The sequence below is a fragment of the Heteronotia binoei genome, chromosome 12, assembly GCF_032191835.1.
Source record: "Heteronotia binoei isolate CCM8104 ecotype False Entrance Well chromosome 12, APGP_CSIRO_Hbin_v1, whole genome shotgun sequence".
In the NCBI taxonomy this organism is placed as follows: domain Eukaryota; kingdom Metazoa; phylum Chordata; class Lepidosauria; order Squamata; family Gekkonidae; genus Heteronotia; species Heteronotia binoei.
The window spans coordinates 26,307,781-26,335,244 of record NC_083234.1 but is presented as its reverse complement, the minus strand read 5'-3'; the positions used below and the strand labels follow the sequence as shown (position 1 = coordinate 26,335,244).

Genomic DNA, 27,464 nt, shown 5'->3' with positions numbered 1-27,464 from the left:
GGGGCTGCCCAGTTTGCTGGCCCTGGCCCGGCTCTCGGCAGTGTAAGCTCAGGGTAAACTGGAGACCCCTGTGGGAGTCCTAAGGGACATTCCAAAACAAGAACTCTCTGGTAAAGAGCTCTGACAGTTCTCTCCATCCCTTCCCAGAAGGTATCTTCATGTCACTTTGTCCTCTTATGATATTGTCACTGGCAATTGTTGTACAATATCCATAAAGAAAAGATAATTACCATTTATTGTTTCCTTTAACACAGAAAAACTAGATTTTCCCACTGGGGTAACTTTGTCCCCAGGCTCATGTTAAGTATTGGAACACAAAGTTCAGGTGGGTAGCTGTGTTGGTCTGAAGCAGCAGAACAAAGCTGAGTCCAGTGGCACCTTTAAGACCAATGTGTTGCATTATAATTTACTGCTCACCCTTTGTCTATATTAAATTTCATTGCATTGTTTCTGAGGATGTGCGTACGCACACGAAAAGCTCATACCGTGAATAAAACTTTGTTGGTCATAAAGGTGCTACTGGACTCAAACTTTGTTCCAGTAAAATGTGTGCGTGTGTACGTATATGCACATATACAAAGCATATAATAAGCTTTCTGCTACCTGGGAAGTCCTCTAAGTCTGTAGAAGTAGCTACTTTGTCTGTAGGCAGCCTGGCTTAGCAGCTTTTGTGACTGACATGAACCACCCACTGTACTGTTTTAGATGCAGTAATGCCCTTTAATTGGTGGTGGGCTCTCCTTCCTTGGAGGTTTTTAAACAGGCTAGATGGCCATCTGACAGCAATGAGGATCCTGTGAAGTTAGGGGGAGGTGTTTGTGAGTTTCCTGCATTGTGCAGGGGGTTGGACTAGATGACCCTGAAGAACCCTTCCAACTCTATGATTCTGTAGTAAAAAGACTGTCAGAAAAACTGGCAGTCCTTTAATCAGGTGACATCCCTGCTTAGTTGATGCCAGAGTTGTAGAGGATCACTCATGTCGCCAGCACTGTACAGACATCTGTCACAAACCAGGTTGCTCAAGAGCTCACAAACTGTCAGGAAAAAGGAAGCAGGATAGGATCCATACACAGTTTGATATTGCACTGTTGCAAACGTTCATCTCCTGGATCCGCTGGCTTTGATCCTGCAGTAATTTCTGCTATAGCACCAAATATACCCTGAAATGCTATTTCTGGAGGGGAGGGTCACCTGACTCCCAGGAACAGCAAGACAGAATTTAAATAGGGCCCCTGCTAACTGACCTTAAAGAATGAGTCCTGACTCAAGTTAAAATTGCTCTTTTTCTTTTGCTGCGTTGATGTCTGTTACATGGCTTGGTGTTACAACCTGCTGTCTCTGGTCTTGTTCAGGATTGAAGATCCTTGGAGTATTGGCAATATTTTTGGTGATGGTGGGGTATATAATATCCCGAGAAGAAAGGTACGTACAGCTGTGAGTGTATTTTTTAAAAAAGAAAGAAGGAATTAAGTGGTTTCTTCTCCACTCTTTGATGCAGTTCCCCTCCTTTCCTTTGGAGCCATGTGAATTTGGCCTTAAAGCATGACTTTGAAACAGAGACTAATTCAGAGAGTTGCATAGACTATTGACCAGCCATTGGCTACTGTAGCTGAATGGGCAGCTGTGTCAGTCTGCAATAAAAAAGCAAGATTCAAGTCCAGTAGCACCTTAAAGACCAAAAGAGATTTTAAGGATATGTGACTCTTGAAAGTTTATACTCTGGAGATCTTGTTTGTCTTTAAGGTGCTGCTGGACTGAAATTTTGCTCTTCCATGTTCAGAGACACCACTGACTATCTTCCAGATGTTTGGTGCAACGGAATGGGTAGCTCCTGCCTGCTTGTGAGCTTTCAGGACAACCTGCCTGTCCTCTGCTGGTTGAACCCACAAGGCAAATCATTGGGAAAAGTTGCCTGTTTTGCCTAGCACTTCAGATTCCTCCTGGGGTGAGGGTTCCATTTTGGGCTTCACAGCGGTGGAATTCTAGCAGGAGCTCCTTTGCATATTAGGCCACACCCCCTGATATAGCCAATCCTCCAAGCGTTTACAAGGCTCTTTTTTGTAAACTCTTGGAGGATTGGTTATATCGGAGGTGTGTGGCCTAATACGCAAAGGAGCTCCTGCTAGAATTCCACCCCTGGGGCTTCATATATGAGATTTAATCTGACCCGGGGTGCCTGAACTGTGGGAGTGGAAAATGGCAATGCTTTTCTTTGTTGTTTGCCTTCCAGTTTCTATTTCCCTTTGCAAGATGACAAGATGACTTGTCCACTGGGGGAGGTGGAAAGGAAAGCAACGCAGTTCATAGCAAAGTAAGTGGCCGGGCTAGAGGGATGCTGGAGGAGAGCCGCATCATGGTGGGCTCTCATCTGCTGTTTGTGGGCTTAGGGACAGCAGAGCTGGGCTGAGGTCAAAGGAGGGTTGAAGGTTGCATCCAGGGCTCATTTTGAGCAGGAACACAGTTCTGGCTTTCTTGGTGTCAAGGGGTATGGCCTAATATGCAAATGAGTTCCTGCTGGGCTTTTTCTACAAGAAACCTGTGTGAAATAATGGTGATGTCAGGGAGTGTAGCCTAATATACAAATGAATTCCCTGCTGGGCTTTTCCCTACATAAAAAGCCCTGGTTGCATCCATTGAAATATTTCTGCAGGTAGGAGGATTTCCACAGGTGGAATGATTTCCACCTGTGGAGCATTATTTTCTCACTTCCCACCACCACAACAGCCTAAAATGCTGAAATCCTCCGCCCAGTGTTGCTCCTATCCCCCAGAAGTAGCATTCTGGGAGGCATTTGGGGCTGCAAAAGGAGGGGGAGGCAAGAAAGTCCCACTCCATTGACAGAAATTGTTCCATCCACAGAAATGTTGCAGTAGATTCAAGCTGGAGTCTAGGGGTGGGAGGAAAAAACTTGCTATAGTCTTTTTAATTTGTAGCATGCCTCTGCGATCTTTTCCTTTGGTGTCATTACAGTTACACACGGGAACATCCGCTGTTTTTACAGCTGAAGGATTACTTCTGGGAAAAGACCCCTTCGGTGTATGAACTGCCATATGGTACTAAAGGAAGTGGTAAGCAAAGTAGCTCTCTGCTCTGCTCTTCTCTTGCTTTGGTCTTTTGTCTCCCTTGATAGGTTTCATCTTTTCTACCTCTTTTTCTCTGGGTTGGAGGATTTCTGCTTTGGTCTGCTAACAGTTCATTTCCTGAATGCAACGCTTGTGCTGGTTCTTGGTACAAAACATGAGTTTGCCCTTTCTCCAAGTACCTCATAGTATCTTTCAGGGGGTCAATCTTCTATCCTGGCAGTTAATTTAGGAGCTCGTGTGTTTCGGCAGTAGAAGCTTGTTCTGTTCCCTTGTTTCTGTCCAATTGCTGCTCTTATTGAATGCTTGGGAATTTTAGGATACATTCACATTTCATGAGCAGCATGATCCAGTCATGTTCTTTAAGCGCCTGGTTATTCAACAGTGGAAGGTTCTTAAGGACCAGTAGTAATAAATTGTGGTCTGTGTGGTGCTTGATTGACAAGTAGTAATGAAAATAATAATGGCAGGAGATGGCAGACAACAATAGAATTCATAACTAACATAGCTTGCGCCACAAGTTTCTCCTTTGTGGTTAGGTGGAAATTTTGGCCTAGCATATTTGCTGAGAACTCAGAGGTCCAATCACAACAGGATTTTAAAATGGCATGAAAAAGTACGCACTCTTTTTCATTTTAGCTGGTTAGGTGGAAATTTTGGCCTAGCACTTCCTCCTGCTTGTAGAGCTGTTGATTTTGACCAATGGGCCCATAAAACTTTCCTCATTCTGTGCCCTCTCTTCTGTCCCCTAGTTGCCCTCATGCAGTGTTGGGTTTTTTTGTGGATTTGGCAGTTAGCCATGTCAACATCATGTGTTTAGTGGGGAGAGAGAACACTAAAGCACAATCACAGTGAAGTCATCAAATAAAACCATCATTAAAATGGAATGCAGCTAATATGGAAAACAGTCTGGCAGGCCTGTCTCATTTACATTGCATTTCCTTGGAGATGTTCCTTAAACGCGAAGCGGGAGCCCTGAGAGCACATTACATTCGAGTGCCCGTACAGTCTGTGTATGTTTGATTTTTCTTTGCATGTTGCCCTTCTCAGATTTTACAATTTGAGGATATCTGTCTGCATGTGCCTTGGAGTGTGTGTTACTCATAATCCTCCTAATGCACCTTGTTGCCATTTAGTTGTGAACTGCCTCAAGCAGGACTGGAGAGGTGGTGTGTGCAAGTTTTCTAAATAAATCAGTAACTTTTCTGATGGATTTCTGTACATACTGGACCAGAAGGTGTCGTACCCTACTTACTGTGTATATGGGGAGGATCATGCCCAGGTGTGGAGGGAGATGGTACATTGTCCCAGTACACATAGTTGGATATACCCAAATGTAACATTGGGAAAAAGACTCGTGTATTCAGTAATTTTGTCATATTCAGTGTGTGGGCGCGCAGCAGAATGCACAGTTCAGACCTCACATTTGTCCAGATACTGGTCCCTGGTTTTATTTTTAAAGTGTTTGCTTTTTCAGACAGATAGATACATACAGGATGTAGGCACATTGTAATGTGTACAATACTAGAGCTAGCATCTAGGGGAACAGCAGCTAAATGTAAAAAAGTCGGTGATTCTCACAAACCAAATATTCAAGCTACTTAGACGTTACTTTTAGCTACAAGAGCATCCTGCTGTTTATGTTTTACAAAGGGGATGCCAAACAAATAATAATCCAGAGTTTCAACCGTGGGGAAATCCCAGGGATGAAGTTTGGATTTGAGCAATTTCTGGCCATCCAAAACCTCTTGTGTGCATTCTGTAGCTTAGTGACCTGAAAAGATACTTTTAGGCTGTGATCATACACACTAAATAATACACTTTCAATCCACTTGCAGTGCAGTTTCCAACTGGCTTTAACACAGTAAAATCCAGTTGTAAAGTGCATCGAAAGTGGATTGAAAGTGTATTATTTAGTGTGTGTGACTGCAGCCTTGAAGACAAAAGGTTCTTTTCCAAGATAATGGGAGAAATTAGATGTAGGAATTGCTAACAGTTGAATCCAATGGCTTGGTTCTATCAGTTTTTTTTTTTTTTTTAAATCTGTACTTGCCATTGTATGCAGATTTCCCCCAGATGAAAGATGTATTATTCTGCTCAGAGTTGTTGGATTCTGGTTATTAAATAATAAAGTCTTATCAGTATTCCTCTGTGGGTTGTTCTTGCATTCCTTTTAATTTTCTAAGCCACTAGTTCACATCAGAGTGAAAAGCAACAAGACAATGTGTGTTTTGCTGCCTATTGTTAGGATTGGGTTGTTTAATATTTGCACAAATCAGTGGTAGAGCACAGTAGGTGGAATCCAGTTTCAGGCTTTTTCTTCATCCTAGGCTGAGTTTGACCCAAACAGCAGAGGAAATGGTAATAGTTGTTCCACTACTGACTCACCTTAAGGTGTGGAGGGAGATGGTGTGATGCATTTATTAAATAAGAACATAAGAGAAGCCATGTTGGATCAGGCCAGTGGCCCATCCAGCCTAACACTCTGTGGCCAAAAACCCAGGTGCCATCAGGAGGTCCCTCAGTGGGGCCAGGACACTAGATGTCCTCACACTGTTGCCCTTCCCAGGCACCAAGAATACAGAGCATCACTTGCCCCAGAATTATTAATTATTTATTTTAAAAATTATGCCCCATCTGTTTGGCGTAGTAGTTAAGTGCACGGACTCTTATCTGGGAGAACCAGGTTTGATTTCCCACTCCTCCACTTGCAGCTGCTGGAATGGCCTTGGGTCAGCCATAGCTCTCGCAGGAGTTGTCCTTGAAAGGGCAGCTGCTGTGAGAGCCCTCTCAGCCCCACCTACCTCACAGGGTGTCTGTTGTGGGGGAGGAAGGTAAAGGAGATTGTGAGCCACTCCGAGACTCTGAGATTCAGAGTGGAGGGCAGGATATAAATCCAATATCTTCTTCTTATTCTTCCTCTTGGTTCTTCCATATCGATTTTAAAGCCTTTAACCCTGTGATATTCCTCCCTCCCCTAACATGTTGTGGTCATGAATGATTTTTGCCACCTCACCAGGTGTTTGTGTGTGTCCTGACCAACATGTTTGCTTTGGGACTTCGAGATGCATCAGATGGACATAATTTCAGTTGTCTACCTAGTGCAAAAATGTACCTGCCATGTCTCTTCCCCCCCTCCCCTGCCCTTCCCAACTGAATTCAGCAGAAGCTGCCTTTTCGTGCTTGCGGTAGAAGCACCTGTGCTGATCGACTGGGAACTGGTAAAGCCACTAACCTGCTTCTCCCTCTTCTTCTGCAAGGCAGTTTTCATTTAAAAAAAAAATTACCTCACTTGGGAAAAAGAGAGAGAGATATCTCTATTTAATTGGAAAAAAATGTACAGAACATGTTTTAAATACTCAAGAAAAGACTGGATTGGCATAGGAGGGCAGCTGAGTGAAAATTGGGTGGGCAGAATAGACACTGTCCGGGTCAAATCTGTGGCAAAGGAGCAATGTTGTCTGAAACTGAACAGAGAAAGGATCTGGAGAACCTACTGAGTAGGTCGTTCCACAGCTTTGGGGGCCACTAATAACAAACCCCTGCCTGTGTGCTCTTGCTGACCCTCGGACTGAGGTGGAGTATGGAACTGGGTCTTGCATAAGGATCTGAATATGTAGGCAGACTCTTTTGGGTAATGGTAGCCTGTTGAGTTCAGTATGAAATTTTCCCTCATTGTAATCTTGGTTTCTCACCTCCTTTTCTTTGGCTACCGCTACTTCTCCAAAACTTGTGAGAGATATCTGGTATATTTTTATTGTTTTTTGGAAGAGTTATGGATGCATCATGCTTATGATCACCCTCTGAAGATAAAACAGGTAGTACAGAAAGTTGTTTTGTAGTTCCACTTCTCTGTTGTAATTGGAGAATCTTGATCAACTCTTCTGTTTTGACCTCAGGCATGTTTGTGGTGTCAACATGTAGAAACATCTGAACTTAAACGCTGGGGACTAACATTTAAGTGTCCATCTTTTCCCTTTTAGAGGACATTCTCCTGCGGGTCCTGGCAATCACAAGTTACTCACTCCCTGAAAGTGTTCAAAGGTAAGCCTTCCATACCTCCCCTCTTCTCCAGATGTAAGACCTCTTCCTTGATGTCCATTATGTTTTTATCCCACCCTTTTCCCAAGGAGCTCAGCACAGCATGCCTGGTTCTCTCTCTCCCCACCCTGTTTGATCCTTGTGAGTTAGGTTAGGCTGAGAGATGTTGGGTTGGATTCAGGCTAAATTTTCTAGTGGTAGAATGGAAACTTTCCTGCCTCCTCCCTTCCACTACAGCCCACTGATCTCCATGAACAGCTACTGCTGGGATATAGGGAACCTGGAGAAATAATATGGGGCCTGTAGCTGATAGAGGATAAGAACAAAAATAGCCTGTTTTGTCTGAATCCAACCCAATGACTGGTCCAAGGTGATCATCATAGAGTTGAACCTGTTTGTCACTGGTTCTAGTCTAGCCACCGGACCACACATGAACGTATTTCATTTGTAATAAAATCATTTGTGCTGTCTTTATCCCATGGGTTTCCAAAAGCTGCCAGGTTTATTGGTATTTATTTAGATGAGTGATGTGTCACTTTCCATGTCAAACATGCCCAAAGGCTGAGCTGTGTTGGCCCATCTCCCATTTATGGGACTGATAGCTGCATTGCCATATTGGTGTAACTCAGGGTGGGTTCATGCATCCACGTTCTGCACTCAAGAGCTTCAGCATTGACCGATGGACACAGTTCACACAGAAATGCTTTGTTCATATCATCTGGTTGGCTTATGGCAGTCTGAGCCAGAATTGCACAGCTTGGATTTTCTTCCTCAGCCCTTCTTCAGATGGATGGTGGTTTAGCTAGGCAAGCCTTGAAGCAGAGAGTTGGAGATACTGAGCAGCAATTGGATCTTTGAAGGCATCTAAACTGCGTTGCTGCTCCTCATAAACACTATCTTTCCATGCCAGCTACTTACCTATTTACCTTGGAAAATAATAACCAAAGAAGAGGCTTTACCTTTGCTAGATATTCTGCTCTGCCGTCCTCAGATATTGAGGGTAGATACTGTAAAACTCCATTGGTAGAGAGATTCTGTCCTTGTAATTGTGAGGAGGTTGAGACAATGGCATATGTGTTTCTCTGCTGTTCTTTTTATAATAGGATTCGTACTGTACATATTCTCCCATTACCTGAACACTGTTCAGATACTTCGGATTCTGGTATTATAAATTTGCTCTTGTCTGATGATAATACAGAGATCACTCAGAAAGTAGCTAGGTTTTGTTCCAAAGCACTGAAACTTCATACTATTCAGATTTCTCAGGGCATTAGAACATAAGAGAAGCCATGTTGGATCAGGCCAATGGCCCGTCCAGTCCAACACTCTGTCACACAGTGGCCAAAAAACCCAGGTGCCATCAGGAGGTCCATCAGTGGAACCAGGACACAAAGTGTTGTATTGAAGAAGAAGGTAGAGGAGGATTTTTGTCTGTTTCTGCCTGATTGGAATTTAGATGTTATTGTTTCAGTATTATTATTATTAACAGTGTCTTGGAGGTCTCCTCAGTTTGTATTTGTTGATTTTATTGAGGTACAAATTTTATATTTTAACATGAATGTTTTAGGTTTTTAGTTTGTATTCTGGTCATGGGCTGTAATAAGTTTATTGCTGTTACTACCCCTGTTCAGTTGCAAGCTGTTGAGCAAATATTAATATCCTGGTGGGCTGTAAATCCAATCTAGCTGAGCACAGATTTTGTTAGCTGAAGGAAAGAGAAGCTTGGTTTCTTTGGCTGAAGTTGGCTTTTACTGGAAATTTAATTGGAGGATTTAATTGTATGATAAGCAGCCATCTGGGAAACGGTGTCTTCAGTTTGAGTCTATAATTATATAAAGCCTACAGAAACCAGTGGGGGAGGCATGCATTATATAGAGATGACATGGTCCCCAGGTTTTCATAGTAGAGTCTGAATTCCATGCACCATTATTTGGGAGTAACTCCCATTGAAATTAGTGGCATTAACTTCTGAGTAAGTATAGCTTTAGGATGCATGAATGTTTTCTTAAATGTACTTTTAATTGCCCAAGGCATAACTTCTTAATGTTAACCCAAAGCAGAAAGTGGGAATCAGCAATCTTTAAATGTCATATACAGTATATGCATTGGAAGGAACATAGTGGAGAGAAGAAAGCAAAAGAAGAGTAGCTAGCAGGTGACGTGTAGATAAATGGGGGTTGGGGCATAGGGAAGATAAAAGAACAAGTGGACATGCCCTGAAGATAATTCATAGCACATTATAAAGGTGATTCCCTATTGAAGTGGGCTGTGTGACAGAGGGGTAGTTTCAATGCTTTTCAAGTGCTGATCTTGGTATGTGTTGATGGAGACAGAGTGGCCCATGGCATGCATCTTGCTTATGCAAGGATTCTGAGCTTCTACCTGCTGTTGTTACAAGAGCAGTCACTAGAACTGATCTACGCTTTGGAGATGGCAAATGTAGAAGAAGGCAAGGTGGCGTATGAGTTGAAAGAACTCTCTGAGTGCCGTGGTGCCCATCAACACTTTTCCTGGTACCTACCACGTGTTTGTAGAAAGTGTGCAGGGTCAAGTGGGGCTTCTGCCCAGCAGTGCTTCTGATTGGCCACTGGAGATTTGATTGCGTGTGCAGATTCTTAAAAAAAAAAGTTGCTTTGGCAGCAGCTGCCACCATAGTACAAAGGTCTTCACTGTCTGACTGAAGTTAAGCTGCAGCAGCCATTTTGTGACTGGCTGTGCCTCCTATGGCAGCCATTTTGTGGTTGTACCCATCACCTTGTGTCAGAAGGTTGGGGACAGCTGCTCTAGGTTAATAAAGGGACGGAACACTACCAAATAGAGGGACAGGAAAGTAGCTGTGGGAGAGACAGTTGACAGAGTTCAGGACCCTTGTGACATTCATCTTAGTGTGAATAACAAATTGCTTGCAAATGATTGGACAAATGGTTGTTGATCTGACCGTTTGAACTGAGCTCTTCACGCCCTTTTTTTTGTACGCTAGATACCCTAACCCAGGTTTAGCAACATCTCAACAATGCACTGTAAGGCTGCTTTCCCTGTGTTTCAACACCAGCTTGCGGGGGCGAGGAGGTCAGCTGTGAACAGGAAATATCCTGTTGAGGAGGTTAAAATCCCCTGAAGTATCTGATTTTGTGACTTCCTTGTTGAGACTCCCGGTTGTATTTTGGTAATTTACTGAAACAATTTCACTAGTTCACTGAAACAATTACCTCCAAAGCAAACATAGCATAAAACTTTTATTAGGAATGCAAGAATTACTGTTTTGTATTTCCAAAGGGAGAATATCTTACTCGTCCTTGTCTGTGTAGCCTTTGTTGCCACCTGAGATTTTTTCCAATGTGAGATGTTGCTAAACCTGGGTTAGGATACCTAGCATCCAAGAAAAAGAGTGTGGGGAGCTCAGTTCAACTAAGAAAGAATTTACAGGTGCAGTCCTGTAGGAGGTCAGCAACCCTGTGGCATGGAGTGGTAAAGCAGCAGTACTGTGGTCTGAACTCTTTGCTCATGACCTGAGTTTGATTCCGGCGGAAGCTGGATTCAGGTAGCCAGCCCAAGGTTGACTCAGTCTTCCATCCTTCCGAGATCGGTAAAATGAGTACCCAGCTTGCTGGGGGGAAAGTGTAAAAGATTGGGGAAGGCAATGGCAAACCACCCCGTAAAAAAGTCTGCCGTGAAAACAATATGAAAGCAACGTCACCCCAGAGATGGAAACGACTGGTGCTTGCACAGGGGACCGTTCCTTTCCTTTCCTGTAAGGGGAAGGGGAAAAGCTGTGGCTCACGTAGAAGAAGAAGACGACTGCAGATTTATACCCTGCCCTTCTCTCTGAATCAGAGACTCTGAGCAGCTTACAGTCTCCTATATCTTCTCCCCCCACAACAGACACCCTGTGAGGTGGGTGGGGCTGAGAGGGCTCTAACAGCAGCTGCCCTTTCAAGGACAACTCCTGCCATAGTTATGGCTAACCCAAGGCCATTCCAGCAGCTGCAAGTGGAGGAGTGGGGAATCAAACCCGGTTCTCCCAGATAAGAGTCTGCACACTTAACCACAAACCAAACTGGCTCTCTAGTAGGACATCTGCTTGGTGTGCAGAAGGTCCATTGAGGACTGAAGCTGGTGCTGTGATAATACTTCCAAACATTTGGGGTTCCACTCATAAGAAATGATTGATAAAGGAAACAAAACACATTTAGAATCTGGACCCACATCTCATTGTCTTTTTCCAGGGGCACTTGGCAACCAGAAGTCTGATTTGAAGGGCTTTTGTATACTTTGGTGCCTTTGGTTATTTGGAAAACTGTTTTGTGAACTGCTTTTTGAGGTTTCTGCAGATTGTGAATTTCTTCCAGGGGCCCTTGGCAACCAGAACATCGACAATTTGACTAGAAGGATTTTTGGATCGTTTTGGTGCCTCCATTTTACCTGGAAAATTGTTTTGTGAACAGCTTTTTGTAAATTGTGCCGTTTGGGATTCCTGTTATTTTACATGTACTGTGCCTTTAAATAAGCCATTGTGTTTTGGTATAATCTTGTGCTTGCCCCTCACCGTGAGCCACTGTGAATATATATAAATGCATATATAAATGGTTGTATGCACATTTTTAATATTTGAATAATTGTCTGACGGTTCTACTCCCAAGGTCTCATTTATGTCAGATCTAGCCTTCATAACAAATGAGTTTGACACGGTAGCATATCCTTTGACCTCCTTAAAGAATTTATACAGGGAGAAGGAACAGTTAAAATCCATTGAGTCTTTGGGCATCAGAGCAGATAATATTGGGCTCCACAGACTGACTGCCTATTTGGCAGCTTCCTGCGTTAAGATGCATTGATGTCCTTCACAACTGGGGGGGATATGACAGAAGCAGCCATCTCTCCACCTTGGACGCAGGAGGCTGACGGCCGGTCTTTCAACGTTCAGTCTCCTGGAATCTTTGATAGTTGTGTAGACGAGGCAATTTCACGCCTCGGCGCAGCAGGGGTTTGAAGGAAAAAAAATCTGGCACCTGCCATTATTCTTACGTCTGCCCAGCTAGGCTGGAGGGAGAATATTGCTTTTGAGAGAGCCGAAAGTCGTCTGTGTGAGACAGTTTACTTTTCCTTGGTGTTATCCACAAATGTTTGTTTTGTCTCCCCCTGTTGCCTCCGGTCAAAGAGGCTTTTGGAAATACTACAAAACCCGCCAAAGCCCATTAACCAGAGGCAAAAATGGAGATGGATATATATATCCACACACCAGGAGCAGTGAACTTTCATTGAGTTCACCTTGCGGGGTTTTTTTTTGGGGGGGGGGGAAGAGTTCTACTTCTGTCCCCAGGCTGAAAAGAATGGGCCCTTGTGCCTGCATCCATGGCACCTGCCAGTCAGCTTTGGTTTCCATCTGCCAAACGGTGTTTGCTTCTCTCCCCCCTACCCCCTGCCCCAGATTTCAGTTCTTTTGACTTCTGAGTATCAGGGACCATTAATCTTTCCTGCAAAAAGCCTGCCTCAGCCTCAGTTGAAAGAGGTTGCCTAGTGGTTTCTGCCACAAGCGGCCCAATTTGTCAGACGCCCTGGCTGCTGTGCTTAATCCAGCGTCTGACCCACAGTCTCAGACCTGCTCCAGGATACGAAATCAAGGTCCTGAGTTACAGCCAGGAGCCTGTCTGTCTGAGTTAAAAACAAAAGCAAATCCTCTGGATAGGGGTTATGCAATGTAAAAACAAAACGAAAGAAGTAACGGGGTGGTGATTTGGGTGGAAGTGTGAGAAGCTGAATTATCAGTCCGTTGTGGTTTAGATGAAGTAGATTGAGGGTGGAGGGATGTTCCTGTTTATAGTTTCACTTGGCAGTTAGCAGGCTAACAGGTCAAAGTGAAACGATCCATCTTGGGTTACCGGGCTCTTGAGGCACATACAATATACGTAGTTTCTTCCTGACCCCATGGGGTGTTAAATCAAAAGCAAAGCAAAGCAAAGCAAATTTTATTTTTATATCCCGCCCTCCCCCGCCAGAAGGCGGGCTCAGGGCGGCTCACAGACATGACAAGCATGATTTGGTTAAAATAGACAGCAATAGTTTAAATAATACAATTACATGAATTAATAAAGTTTAAAAATATAAAAATAAGAGAATAGGAGATTAAAAGATATAAAAATATAAAGTAGGTAGAAATAGGTGCTATATTTCTGTCGGTCATAGTTTACATATTATCATACATCAGTTCCAATTTCAACATAAAGTGGCTAAAATTACAATAGTTAGTCAGTTTGGTCAGGTCCTGTTCCAAATGAGAGCTGAAAAAGATGGGTTTTGCAAGCCCTGCGGAACTGATTCAGATCCCGCAGGGCTCGCACCAAGGTTAAAATGAAGACAGATGCATTGCAGCAATGTTTGGTTCACCAGTATGGGACCGATTGTATCATACTGTGGGACACCAAGCCTACCTTTTCGCTGCTGAGTCATATTGATCATGGTGAAGAGCTCTGTGTTTTATAGATGCGAAGTCCCTCTAGTCACAAGAGTGTAATTTAAAGACCCGGGCCATGTAGCAGTGCTAGCTTTGGCATTCTCTGCACTACCACATGTGCATTTGTGCGTATACACACACACACACATGCGCGCGCCAGGTCATCCTGATTTCTAAGTATGTGGGCAAGTTTGTTTCATTATGTGGCACCCCTGGCTTTAGACTTCAAATATCCATTTTTCTCTTTTGCAGTTTGAAGTGCCGGAGATGTGCAGTGGTGGGGAATGGACACCGGCTCAGAAACAGTTCCATGGGGGACACAATTAACAGATATGATGTTGTTATCAGGTACGAATGAAGCTTAGTCTCCTAACCTTTTACTGTAGAGGAGTCTCAGTCTTTCTGTGTACCATGATTTGGCTTTGGTTTTTGTTTGCTAGCCTAAGACTCCAGTATTACAGAATGGATAGAGCTGCCATTGAAAATGGCAGTCCTGTGTTGCATTCTCTCTTCTTTGTGAGATGCTGTGAAGCTTTGCTTTGCATCCTGACATCACCCCCTTGCCCATTTCTGCTTCCTTGTGCCCGCCGGAGGCCATGTATAGCAGGGTGAGGAAATTCACCCTGTGACTGCTGGGTAACTTTCAAGGAACAGAATGCAGGGAAGCCATTTTTGACAACAGCCTGGTGTATTTGTCTTATCATGCATACCAGTTTGCAGGTACATAGTCCAAAACATTGTGCATTTATTTTAAAACAGGACCACTTTCCCACTCCTTATGGTCTTCAAGGCGGCATCAAAAACACAGCAATAAACAAATCTGGTATCATGTTTCTGGTCTTCAGTGTTTCTGCCACTGCTGCTCTGGCTGTTGTTCCTCCTTCAGAGCTGGGTGGCAACACATAAAAAGACTGCCTCCCTCCAGAAATAAGTTGCCAGGCTTACATTCTGCAGCCAGCTATGATCTGTCTCTCTCAAGGGGTTAGGGCTTCAGCCTCTGGGCAGGCAGAACGGAGGACCTGCCTCATCTTTTTGCTCCTTCTGCTCTGATGGCCTCAAGCATGTTAGACAGACATAGAGGGAGAGGATGCTTAGCCTGGCTGCTGCTTCTGTTCCTCTGATGGTCTCAGCAGTGCTTGTGGGAAGCTGGAGGAATGGCGGCATGTTGGGTTCAGTTCTCGGCTTGAGTGCAGTTCGCACATGACAGAGAAATGCCTTCTCTCCATGCGGGCATAGAAACATACCCAGATCTTAGTTCCTTGCTTGTACTCAGTAGGCAGAAAAGTAACGGTCGTGTTCGGCTGTTTGTAGACCCAGGTCCGCATCAAAGCAGCAGCTAGAAACTGCAGTAGAAAGGGAAGAAGAGATGGCTGCTGGATTCTAATGCAGTATGAGGGCAGGTGATGGCTATCTTGAGATAGGTTCTGCCAGGGTTGTTGATGGTTTTTTCGGAAGAAGAAGCCCAGCAGGAACTCATTTGCATATTAGGCCACACCCCTGACCTGTGTTTCCTCTAAGCTGAGTTAGCATGAGCTAGCTCACAGATTTTTAGCCTCCAGTTCACGTTTTTGTCTTAGCTCAGGAAGGGTGGCCCCAGAGCACACTCTTTATGCAGAAGCTCACAACTTTGCTAGTAGCTCACAAAGTAGAATTTTTGTTCACAAGACTCTGCAGCTTAGAGGGAACATTGCTGTCCTGACATCACCATTGTTTCACACAGGGCTTTTTGTAGCATAATCCCAGCAGGAACTCATTTGCATATTAGGCCACACCCCTTGAGGTCAAGTTGGCCAGAACGGCTCAGACAAAAGCCCTGGGATCTGCAGTATTTCCTGTATAAGGATGAGGCCTTAACGTGCTGTCTCGTCTCACTGCCTAACTCTCCCTATCCCCAGGTTGAACAATGCACCAGTTCATGGTTATGAGCATGATGTGGGCTCCAAGACCACTATGCGCCTCTTCTATCCAGAGTCTGCTCACTTCAACCCCAAAACTGAAAATAACCCCAATACCTTGTTAGTGCTGGTGGCCTTCAAACCTATGGATTTCCAGTGGATGGAAACAATTCTCCATGACAAGAAGAGAGTAAGTTGGTGGGGGGAGAGTCAGGGGGGCTGCATCTAGTATTTCCTCTTCATAGTATCAGTACTTTATTTGTGGAGAGATGTTCCAGGGGTGTGACAAGTGAGTGCCTGGAAACTTTCCCTTTAACGCCAGAAGTGTTGCAGATAGTTGCTGAGTGCTTGTGTGGTCTTCCAAATGTTGCGTTGGTTTTGGATCTGGAAGGCCAGAGTTCAAGTGCTGTTTCAGCCATGATCACACTTGCCTGGCATTGTGCAAGGAATAATCTGTCTGGCTAACTGCTCCACCTGTGAAATAGGCATAATGTACCACATAGAGAGATTGCATATGCAACTATAATACTGCCCAGATAAGGAAGTTAAGAGGTCATGAGATAACACTCTGCATATGTTCAGAGGTATTTTAATCTGCAGGCAGCTGAGAGTTGCAGAGAAAAATTTTCCAGCTAAAGCAGGGGAGGTTCACATTCCAAATATTCTGGTGAACACCAGAAAGCCCTTGCTTAGATTACGCAGTCTCTCTACCCTGCTTTTCTGTCTGTCTTCCCAATGAATCTTCATGGCAGCTCTGACTCTTCTCTGGAGAGTCAAAAAGCCTGTGACTGATCTCCGGTTATTTTTGCCCCCCCGCTAGATTCGGAAGGGCTTCTGGAAGCAGCCCCCACTAATCTGGGATGCCAATCCTGAACAAATCCGAATTCTCAACCCTTACTTCATGGAAATAACTGCTGTTAAGTTACTTAAACTTCCGACAAAACATCTGCGGAAGATTAAACAGGTAAGAAAGGACTGGAATATGCTCTTTGAGTTTAAGTTCTGGGATGAGCAAAAGGCATTCCTCCTCCCAAATTCCTCTGAATGGACTAAGGACCGAACCTCCCGTGGGCCGTGGAGCTCTCCTGCTCCCCTTCATCTAGCATAGCGGTGGCCAAACTTGCTCACTGTAAGAGCCACAGAATAAATGTCAGATATTTGAGAGCTGGAAGGAAGGCAAATAGAGATGGGGGAGAGGAAGGATGGAGAGGTGGAAAGAAAGCAACTTTAACTTTAAATGCATTCTCCAAGCCACTGGCTGGCTTGTCTTGGAGAAGTGATTTAAAGAGAGAAATGCTTTCTCCAAGCTGGCCAATGGGGCAGTGGGGGCTTTGAGAGCCACACAATATGTGAGAAAGAGCCACAAGTGGCTCCCAAGCCACAGTTTGGCCACCCCTGATCAAGCATCTGTTTCCTAAATACCTGTGAGCTTTTCCCACACAGTGTGCTGAAATGTGGTGTGTTTTTTTTGTTGGTGGGGGGACACAACTTGTGAATGTTGTTGGCAGGATAGTTTCAGAGGGCAGCCATGCTGGTCTGCTATAGGAGAGAAAGATCTGAGTCCAGTAGCAGTTTTTAAATACCAACAGGATTTTCAGGGTCTGAGTTTTCAAGAGTCAAAGCCCCTTTGCCAGATACATGTTGGCAGGATAGAAAGTCAATTTTAAATGAAATGTACATAAGATTAAATGCTAGTTTACATGTATGTATTTTTAAGGTTTGATTTATTTTCTGTTTTATGAATTATTTATATAGGGTTTTTTTTTTCTTTTCTCTTGTAAGATATTTTAGGTCCCTTCGGGGAGAAAAACATGGTACAGATTAAAAAAAAATACAGAAAAAAAGAAATTTAAAGGGCAGGAATCATGGATCAGTTCAGTAGGTTTTCAAAGACAAAATGAGAACATCCCTAAGTTTTGTTAGACTTAGTTCTTGCTGAACTGGTAAATCCGTGTTTGCTGAAGTGGTGAGTTTGTGTACAATTTCAGACTGCTGGTGAAGGCTCAGAGAAAGCAGAACAAACATCCCTTCCCACAGAAAACAAATATGGCAGGTTTTACTTTATTAATGACTTGGTCATTTTCTGCATGCAGGGAAATTTTTTGGTATGGAGGAACATGCCATCATACATGCTCTTATCAGCAGTCTGAAGAGCCCAGACACTCAGTCTCCTCCGTTGCATAAATAGATAGGCTGGGTGGCTTCGCTGAGCTGACTGAAGCTGAATCCAATGAAACAGAGGTCCTTTGCCTGAGTCGCGGTGGTCCGGGTAGAGAAAATTCATTACCAGCTTTTGATGGTGCACCTCTTACAATGGTGCCCAGGGTCAAGAGTTCTACTGGTATAGGGTTGCCAACTCTCACTTAGGTTCTACTGGAACCTTCTCTGTCAATGGAGGCCCAGATAGCAGCCACTGCCAGATCCGCCTTTTTTCACCTTAGGCGGGTAAGACAGTTGGTTCCCTTCCTTGAGCACAGAGACCTGGCAGTGGTGATCCACGCAATAGTCACCTCGAAGCTGGACTACTGTAAAGCCATCTACATGGGGCTGCCCTTATCACAAATCCGGAAACTACAGCTGGTGCAGAACACGGCGGCCAGGCTGTTATTGGGGCTTTCTATGCGGGAGGGCATACAGCCGGGGCTACGGGAACTGCACTGGCTGCCAATAGTGTACCAGATTCGCTTCAAGGTGCTGGTTATTACCTACAAAGTCCTATATGGCCAAAGACCTGCTTACCTTAGGGACTGTCTCTCCCCACATGTTCCCCAGAGAGTACTTAGATCTGGATCACAAAATCTGCTATCGATCCCTGGGCCAAGGGAGGCAAGACTAAAATCCACCAGGGAGAGAGCCTTTTCAATCGTGGCCCCCTATTGGTGGAACCAACTACCAGAAGAGATTAGAACCTTGCGGTACCTCGTTCAGTTCCACAAGGCTTGCAAGACAGTACTATTCTGGCTTGCCTTCGAATAAAGGATACTTAGAGCACTGAGTACCATCAGATATTAACAACACTAGCACCAAACTGGTTTAATTGTTATTTATAGAATGTTGAATGTTGTATTATTTTTAATGTATCATGAATGTTTTACTGTGATTTTATACTTGTGATCTGCCCTGAGCCTGCTTCGGCGGGGAGGGCAAGATATAAATCCAATAAATAATAATAATAGGCAATGCTGTTCACTTCCTGATCTGACAGATTTAATCTTTGCCTGCAGTCGCCAAGCCGAGTGTCTCACTTTCACTTCTTCCTTGAGAGCTTCAGAACCATTTTCTTTGGCTTGGACACACCTGGGAAGTAGTTTTATGGCTGAGGCTTTAAAAGCTGTTGGAGTCACTCCTCTGCCAAAAAAAATGCACTCACATTTTTTGGCCTGAAAGCCACTGCTCAGGGGCTTGTTTTTAAAGCAGAGCAATGCTTCCTCCTCCCTGACGTGGATAGTGAAGGCTATCCTGATCTTTCCTAATCATAGAAAGCTAAGCTGTGTCAACCCTGGTTAGTATTTGGATGGGAGGCCACTGAGGAAGCCCAGGGTTGCTCCACAGAGGCTGCGATCGCACACCTTAAATAATGCCCTTCCATCCACTTTCCACCTGGATTTTGCCAGTTCACACAGTAAAAATCCAGTAACCCAGTTTGGAAGTACATTGAAAATGGATTACAAGTGCATCATTTAGTATGTGTGATTGCAGCCAGAGGCAGGCAAAGGCAAACCGCTTCTGCCATTCTCTTGTCTTGAAAGCTTTACAGGGTTACCCTAAGTTTGGCTGCAAGTTGATGGCACTTAACACCATCACGCTTGCACCACCGTTCTGTACCTCCATCACAGAACTGGAAATCCTGATATTTGAAGGTTCCTTTGTGTTTTGTTTTTTCAAATCTGGTGCCTAGCCCTTTAAGTGTCATCACAAGTATATGAGCCACAGCTGGTAGAAAACTCAGAAGTCAAAGCAAAGCTTTCTAGGGGGTCAGGGACCTTTCTAGGGGGTCAAGGACCTAGAAAGCAGAAGGACTCAAGTATAATCCACCGCGTCCTCCATTTTAAGAAACTCAGTGGTCAGTCAGAGATGCTGTTGTAAAGGGAAATGAGAAACTGGAAAGAAGTTTCATGTGAGAAAAAAGCCTTGGGTTTCTTTGGTCTGCGTGGATCCAAGTTGATCTCCATTTTAATCAGCTGAAGAGCATCGTGGGACAGGACAAAGCAGGACTCTGTTCCAGCATAAAATATTACCTGTCACTTTGTTCTGTCTGCCCTAGAAACCAACCACAGGATTAGTGGCCATCACCTTAGCATTGCACTTCTGTGACTTGGTACATATTGCTGGCTTTGGATACCCAGATTCCTCTAACAAGAAGCAGTCCATACACTACTATGAGGAAATCACATTGAAGTCGATGGCTGTGAGTGACCACCTCTCTCTCTCTCTGTCCTCTCTCTCTCTGTGTTGTCTCTCTGTCATCTCTCTCTCTGTCCTCTCTCTCTCTCTGTTGTCTCTCTGTCATCTCTCTCTCTGTCATCTCTCCTCTCTCTCTCTCTCTCTCTCTCTGTCGTCTCTGTTGTCTCTCTCTGTCATCTCTCTCTCTCTCTCCCCCCTTCCTTCCTTCCTTCCTTCCTTCCTTCCTTCCTTCCTTCCTTCCTTCCTTCCTTCCTTCCTTCCTTCCTTCCTTCCTTCCTTCCTTCCTTCCTTCCTTCCTTCCTTCCTTCCTTCCTTCCTTCCTTCCTCCCTCTCTCCCTCCCTCCTAGATTCCAAGGCCCATTAAACATAGCTGCCTGATAGTAGCAGCTGCTGCACCAATCTCCTTACTTGTAAGTTTCTTCCCATCTTTCTGGCCATGATTACCCATGATTCTACCCCATCCCCCCTTGTCTGTCTTGCAGAGTTCGGGACACAACATCTCCCATGAAGCACTAGCAATAAAAAAGATGCTTGGAATGGGACTCATCAAGAACCTCACTTACTTCTGATGGGACGTGGACTGCGACTTCTGAGTTGGCTGCTAGGCCAACAGGAGGAGGCCTGCCTTGGCTGGCGTCCTCCCACCCGCAGCTTTCCTTCCCCCTGCCTCTGACAGTGACTGCTGTGAAGATCTCACAACTTTGCTCTAATGACACGCAGGAACAGGGTGGAAAGCTGGGTCGGCAGCTAAGAACAGAAAGGATCCTGGGAAGTCAGACGATGGCAACGGTAGAGTTAGGCGAACTTTACAGATTCTGCCATCTCTGGAGCCCTCCTCTGTCGGACACCTGAGGGATTTCCTCTGCATTGAATGGAGGCTCTTGGGAGCCTGAGCGCCTGAAGTCTTCACCCTGTGGCATGTATGCATCCTTTTGGGGCCCTGGACCTGACTGACTAGCGGGCCTCTGGGGCTGTACTTTTGTGGGATTTCCCCATCACAGGACATGCTGCTACCTTAATCACTTTTTGCCTTCCCACTCTTGAGATGCAGTGGTGGCTGTTTACTAGGCTATTTAAGTTATAACCATGTCAGGGTCTCTTGATGGAGCAGCAGGAGGCAACTGTGTGAAGGATTATTGGCTGTCGGCCATCTTGTCCCCCCCACCTCTATTTGAATCAAGATGTGATGAAACAATGGGTCCCCCCTGTGCTGGAATAACTGGTGCTGTCCAGGGAAAAGCTGTTAGGGATAGGATAATTATAGTGTTGCCCACTCATTTTTTTTTTCAGCTATTGCTTTCTGGAGGATATAGCATAGAAAGAGAACACCCAACAGTATTTTGATAGTGGTTTTTATACTAAAAAACAATGAAGCTGAATTGAACGTACTGGGTTCCTGGACTCTTGGCTGAAAGAGAATCCTCCTTCTGTGAAGGTGTGTGTGTGCATGTGTGTGTGTGTGTGTGTGTTTATGCCCAGCCCAGTATCCCAAGTCTGTTCTTGGGAAGAACCTTATTACGAGTTGTAGGATTTCCCTCCTCCAGTATGTGGTAGCCACATCCCCGCAGGAATAGGACTGCAATAAGAAATGAAAAGGGGGGTGGGGTGGGGGACCTGTCCTGGCCAAAACTGAGACTTGAAGGAAGGGGGAAGAATTAGGGGACAGAGGAGATGTGGGTGAGAAGGAACAGCTCACATGCAATTCCTCACAAACAGAACCGGAACTTGTACAGCACCTTGTCTGCCTTTTCCACTAGGAAAGGGGGATGTTTGGGTTATTCAAGACGAAGCCTCTTCTTGTGGGGGAAGGGGGGGCTAAGAAATGGGTTGAATTTCAAAGTAAGCTGCAGCATCGCATGGGTGGGAGTGGGTAGTCCGTACATTTCAGAAATGAACCCTTTGAACACATCCGTCTGGCGTGGGGCAGGAAATCCACGCTTGGGGGGGGGTGCGGTTGGGAAGAGTCTCTCCAAACCATTTGTTTTTGTGTGGGAATAAATATTTTAAAACTTTTTTTCTTCTTTTAAAAATTTCAACTTTGCAATCAGGATTTATTTATTTCCCCTGATGTCAAGGGTACTAGTTTAAATGGTTTGACATCTGCCACCTTTGGCTTTTTCCATGAGCAGGGGAAAAAAAAAAGAGGGAAATGGTGATATAAGCTTTCCTCTGCAGAGGGGAGGGGGAACAATCCCTCTCCTTCACCTTGCAATTACCAATGTGCCTTAGCCATGGGTGAAAGTGTCCAACTTCCAGGGAGCTTAATCTCCAGTGGTCATTACATCCTTTGCCAAGAAGGACCGTCCATGGTTTGGCCCCTGCAAACACCCAGGAGCGTTGGCAGTTGAATTGGGAGCTGATTTGAAACCGAAACCCCAGATTGCTCAGTGGGGGGAGGGGGAGAGACCATTTTTAATGAAAATATGTGTTCCGGGAGGAAGGGTTTTTTTTTTTTTTGCATCCTGCAGGCAATGTGGAAATGTCTTTCCTGACCAAGTGATAACTGCAGCTCAGTGTTAAGTATCAATAAATTTAATTTAAAACGAACTCCTCGTGAAGCTTAAGTGTTTTGTTACAGAACGTGGTCAATGCCTTTTATTTTTTGCCTTGTAGTTTGAGTCTCCCTGACTTGGATGGCCCAAGCTAATCTGATCTTATCAGATCTTGGAAGCTAAGCAAAATCAGCCCTGGTTAGTACTTGGATGAGAGACCACCAAGGGTTGCTACGCAGAGGCTGGCAATAGCAAACCACCACAACAGCAAACCGCCCTGAGCCTGCTTCGGTGGGAAGGGAGGGATACAAATCAAACTAACTAACCAACAAACCAACTAACTTCATCTCTTGCCTTGAAAACCCTATTTTTGTTGTTGTTCTGTCACACAGTCGAGTCCGTCTCTTTGCGACCCCATGGACAAAGTCACGCCAGGCCCTCCTGTCTTCCACCGAAGTCTGCTCCAATTCATGTTAGTTTCATCAGTAATGCTGTCCAGCCATTTCATCTTTTGCCGTCCCCTTCTTCTTTTGCCTTCTGTTTTTCCCAGCATCAGGATCTTCTTCAGTGAGTGCTCCCTTCTCCCTAGGAGGCGGAGGACATCTTGGGTGCTTTCCCACCGTCCAATCAGGGAGGCAGGAATCAAAAACTTCCTCTTCCTGTGGCTGTGGGGAACCACCCATCTCCAGTTCCTTTCCTGCCTCGACAGGGAGAGCATGTGCTAGGATAGGTTCTAGCCCTTTAAGTGCTTTTCTTCAAAAAAAAAAAAAAAAAAACTTTCTTCCTCTTTCGATCTTGCCTTCTTCTTTACCCAGCTACTTGCTATCCCAATCCCTCCAGCCTTTTCTACTACCCTAACCTCGCTTCTCCTCTGTGGATTCTCGACTCCTCCTCCCCCCCCCACCCCTTCGGAGAGAAGCGGCGCGCCAGCGGCTCGGGCTGTGTTTTACAAGCCGCGGCGCGAAACACAACGAGATGGCGCGCAGGGCGAAGGACGCCTGCCCCAGCGAGGACTCGGCTGCCTGCGCATCGCGCGGGACCGAGAGGCCGCTTCCCGGAGCCGGCATGACCTTGGGGCTTGCCTCGGCTGCCGGCAACGTGCCCTGTAGGGGCAGAACAAGGAGAAGATCAGAAGAGGATCGCAGATCGGAACGGAAGCGGCGCTGGTCATCCTCGGCAGCGGAGGAGGCTTCCTCCTCAGAGCGCCGTCCTGGCCACGAGGGCCTTTTTGAAAAGCGCAAACGCGCGCGAAAGGACGGGGACCAGCAGCCTAGCAGCCTCCAGGCGCGGGGACCCCCCCATGCCAACCTCCAGGCGGGAGACTTCGACGGCTTCGAGGTGCAGCCGCAGCAGGAGGCCACGCAGACCCTTCAGCCCCAGATGGGCTTGGGTAATGTACCCATGATGGGACCCTCTCTATTTACTGAATTTCTAGAGTCGATTAGACAGACTGTAGGAGCTGCAGTGGAGGCAGCCACTCTCAAGAGGCCAAGGCCCCCTAGCCCACCCCTTCCCCCCAGGTCACCTTCACCCAAGAGATCTAAGGAACGGGGCTCCCACTCCAGGGCCACTAGAGACTCCCTAGTCAGTGACTTCCTGGAGGGCGAGAGATCCCAGTATGGGGATCAGTCAGAAGAGTCAGAAGAGGGGGAAAGAGAGGAGGGCGAATTCCTCTCGGATGAGGAGATAGAGGGCACACCTGTACCAGAACCCTCCTCACGCTTCTTTAGGGCAGAGGAGTTTCAATCCCTCTTACCCAAGGTGCTGGCTGCACTGGACCTCCAAGGGTCACCAGAGGACCAGGAGGCTACCAACCCCCTGACTAGCCCCAGGAACATACCCAAAGGGAACTCAGAGTTCTTCCCAAGGCACCGACCCTCTGACAGGATCTTCCCCTTTCCAGAGTTCTTCGAGCGTCAGCTAAGATCCGAATGGGCAAAACCAAGTACCAGCAGGCAGGTTCCCAACTCTATTAAGAAGCTATACGAGCTACCTGCCTTTGCTAATAACATACTGCAGGTTCCCTTGGTTGATGCCCCTGTGGCAGCTCTTCAGTCCCAGGGTCTACTAGCAGAAGATGGCCAAGGGTCAATTAGGGACAACTGGGACAGGAAGATTGACCTGGCCCTAAAGAGGAGCCATGAGGCTACAGCCATGGCCATCAAAGCTGCTGTCGCCAACTCTATAGTCTCTAGGGCGGCGATAGTGTGGATCAGACGTCTGTCTCAGCTCTTGCCGGAGACAGATAGAAGGATCCTGGAGGGCACCAGCAGACTCATGCGGACGGCTGAGTTCTCAGCGGATGCCTCCCTAGACGCCCTTACCTTCTCCGCCAGGGCGATGGCGGCTAACGCGGTAGCCAGAAGAGGGCTTTGGCTTAGAGCCTGGCCAGCCGACGTCCATTCCAAGTCAATAGTCTCAGGATACCCCTTTCTGGGCGAGAAGCTATTCGGTGACACGCTGGAAAAGATTCTCGTGGAGACACGAGATAAGAAGAGGGCCATGCCTAAGTTCCTGAGACGCACCGACAGGCGAGGTTTTGGCTCCAACCCCTTTCGGACCTCCTCCAACTTCCACAAACCGAAGCAAGAGTACAAGAAGTCAACCTGGAGCCAACCTAAGCAGGGGTTCCTTAAAAACCACTCCAACAACCGATTTCAGAGGAACCAGCCCGACAGATCGGGCAAATTCCAGAAGGGCCCCAAGCCCAACCAGGCATGACTGGGACCACATCCCAGTAGGGGGCCGCCTGCTGCATTTTCACCAGGCCTGGGTGGAATCGCAGGCGGACTCTTGGACTCTAGAGATTGTCTCCCGGGGCTACCCGATAGAGTTCAGGCGTACACCTCCAGATCGTTTCATCATTTCCCCACTCCGCTCAAACCCGGAGCGGAGGGACATCACCCTCAAGGCAATACGCCACCTTCTGGATTCAGCGGCTATAGAGCAAGTTCCTGCGAAGCAGAAATATCAAGGTGTCTACTCCATCTTCTTCACAATTCCCAAGAGGAACGGGGACTGGAGAGCAATCCTGGACTTAAAATTCCTGAACAGAAACATCAAACTGCGGCACTTCAGGATGGAATCCATCAAGTCCATAACAGAGGCCCTGAACCACAGGGACTACATGGCATCGCTGGATCTGACAGAGGCCTACCTACATATCCCGATCCTACCCTCACACCGCAAGTTCCTGCGTTTCTGCGTAAATGGCTCTCACTACCAGTTCAGAGCTCTACCCTTCGGGCTTGCAACGGCTCCACGGGTGTTCACCAAGGTGTTGGCGAACCTGATTGCACACCTCAGACAGAAAGGCATACACGTGCACCCGTACCTCGACGACCTGTTTCTGAGGTCATCGTCAAGGGAGAAAGCAGAACAGGACTTACGGAGCACAGTCAGCTGCCTCCAAAGACACGGCTTCCTGATCAATACAGCCAAGAGCCACCTTCGACCGACTCAGAGACTAGAGCACCTGGGCATGATAGTGGACACAAATCTCAAAACCATCTTTCTCCCAGAGGACAAGATTCTAAAGACTATGACGTTGGCACAACAGGTGATCCAGGCGTCATCATCATCACTACTGACTCTAGCAAGACTCATGGGACTCCTCATCTCAAACCTCGAGGCACTCCAGTGGGGCCGGCACCACACCAGACAACTCCAGATGTTCCTTCGCCCCCATCAACTACACATCATGGAGAGACGCTCCATATCCCTATCACTGCCCCCGGCGGTGAAGGAGAGCCTCAGGTGGTGGACCAAGGGCAGCAACCTACGCCAGAGGAGAGTCTTCCTCACAGAGGGGGAGCTGCAGCTGTTTTCGGATGCCAGCCTCTCCGGCTGGGGGGCAACCCTCAACGAGATCCCCACACAGGGCCAGTGGTCGACCAGGGAATCGAGCCTCCCAATCAACCTACTAGAACTTCGGGCAGTTCGCCTAGCCCTCCTACACTTCCAGGACCAAGTCTCAGGCCAACACGTCCTAGTGCGAACGGACAACGTAGCAGCGAAGGCCTACTTAAACAATCAAGGGGGGTCCAGGTCCAGCTCCCTCTACAGGGAGGCCGGAAAACTGTTCGGCTGGGCAGAACTTCATCTGAAGTCAATAAGAGCAGAACACATCAAGGGGGCGCACAACGTGCAGGCGGACTGGCTCAGTCGAGAGAGCATCCAGGCAGGGGAGTGGTCCCTCAACAGGACTATATTCCTACAGATAGTGGATCACTTCGGCCCACCAATCCTGGACCTCTTCGCATCTCATCAGAATCACCAGCTGCCCCGGTTCTTCACAAGGTACTTTCACAGCCAGGCGGAGGCCACGGACGCCCTAACATCCCCGTGGCCTCAAGGTCTCCTGTATGCCTTCCCGCCAATCCCGGTCATCCCAAAAGTTCTCAGAAGGATCAGGTCGCTAGGGGCAGAGGTCATCTTAGTTGCACCCTGGTGGCCTCGGCGTCCCTGGTTCTCTTCAATTCAGCAGATGTCGGCGGAGGAACCCCTCCACCTACCAACCGGGCCGGACATGCTGCTGCAGGGACCAGTGTGGCACCCTCGCCCAGAATGGCTGAGATTGACCGCATGGAGGTTGAGAGGAGATCGCTGCTAGGCCTAGGGTACACCAGCGAGGTGACGAATACCATCTTAGCATCCAGAAAGGAATCCACGACGCGGATCTACAACATGTCTTGGAAAGCCTTCCACAGGTGGTGCCGGAGAAAGAGTGTGGATCCATTACACCCTACTGTTCCCAGGGTACTACAATTCCTTCAGGATGGACTACAGTCCGGCCTGAAGCCGGCCACCCTCAAACGCCAAATCGCGGCACTGTCGTCAGTACTTCAGCAGGTGGATGGTGTTTCCTTGTCGTCTCACCCTCACATCCGACGGTTCCTTAGAGGGGCTTCCTTAAGCTCCCCACCGCAGACTCATCGGTTCCCGACCTGGAGGCTGAACCCAGTGCTGACTGCCCTAACAGGCCCACCCTTCGAACCACTCATGCAAGTGCCCTTAAAGATGCTTCGCATGAAGACGATTTTCCTGGTGGCAATAACATCGGCCAGAAGGGTCTCCGAGATAGGAGCTCTATCTGCTAGGA

At 46.6% G+C, this 27,464-nt stretch overlaps 1 protein-coding gene across 5 annotated transcripts in view; it reads left to right on the top strand.

Moving 5' to 3' along the window:
- The window catches only part of ST3GAL4 (ST3 beta-galactoside alpha-2,3-sialyltransferase 4), a 71,418-nt gene extending 49,000 nt beyond the window's left edge, over positions 1-22,418 (top strand). For 2 of the 5 annotated variants that reach the window (XM_060250707.1, XM_060250705.1), the window contains exons 3-11: positions 1,353-1,434; positions 2,231-2,311; positions 2,971-3,068; positions 7,064-7,124; positions 13,825-13,920; positions 15,468-15,657; positions 16,288-16,431; positions 19,732-19,875; positions 20,354-22,418. In XM_060250707.1, the coding sequence (XP_060106690.1) occupies positions 1,353-1,434; positions 2,231-2,311; positions 2,971-3,068; positions 7,064-7,124; positions 13,825-13,920; positions 15,468-15,657; positions 16,288-16,431; positions 19,732-19,875; positions 20,354-20,440 (983 nt within the window). In that variant the 3' untranslated portion in view covers positions 20,441-22,418. The remainder of the gene's footprint in view (positions 1-1,352; positions 1,435-2,230; positions 2,312-2,970; positions 3,069-7,063; positions 7,125-13,824; positions 13,921-15,467; positions 15,658-16,287; positions 16,432-19,731; positions 19,876-20,353) is intronic. The other 3 variants (XM_060250708.1, XM_060250706.1, XM_060250710.1) reach the window with 2 other exon arrangements.
- Positions 22,419-27,464: the final 5,046 nt, after the last annotated feature.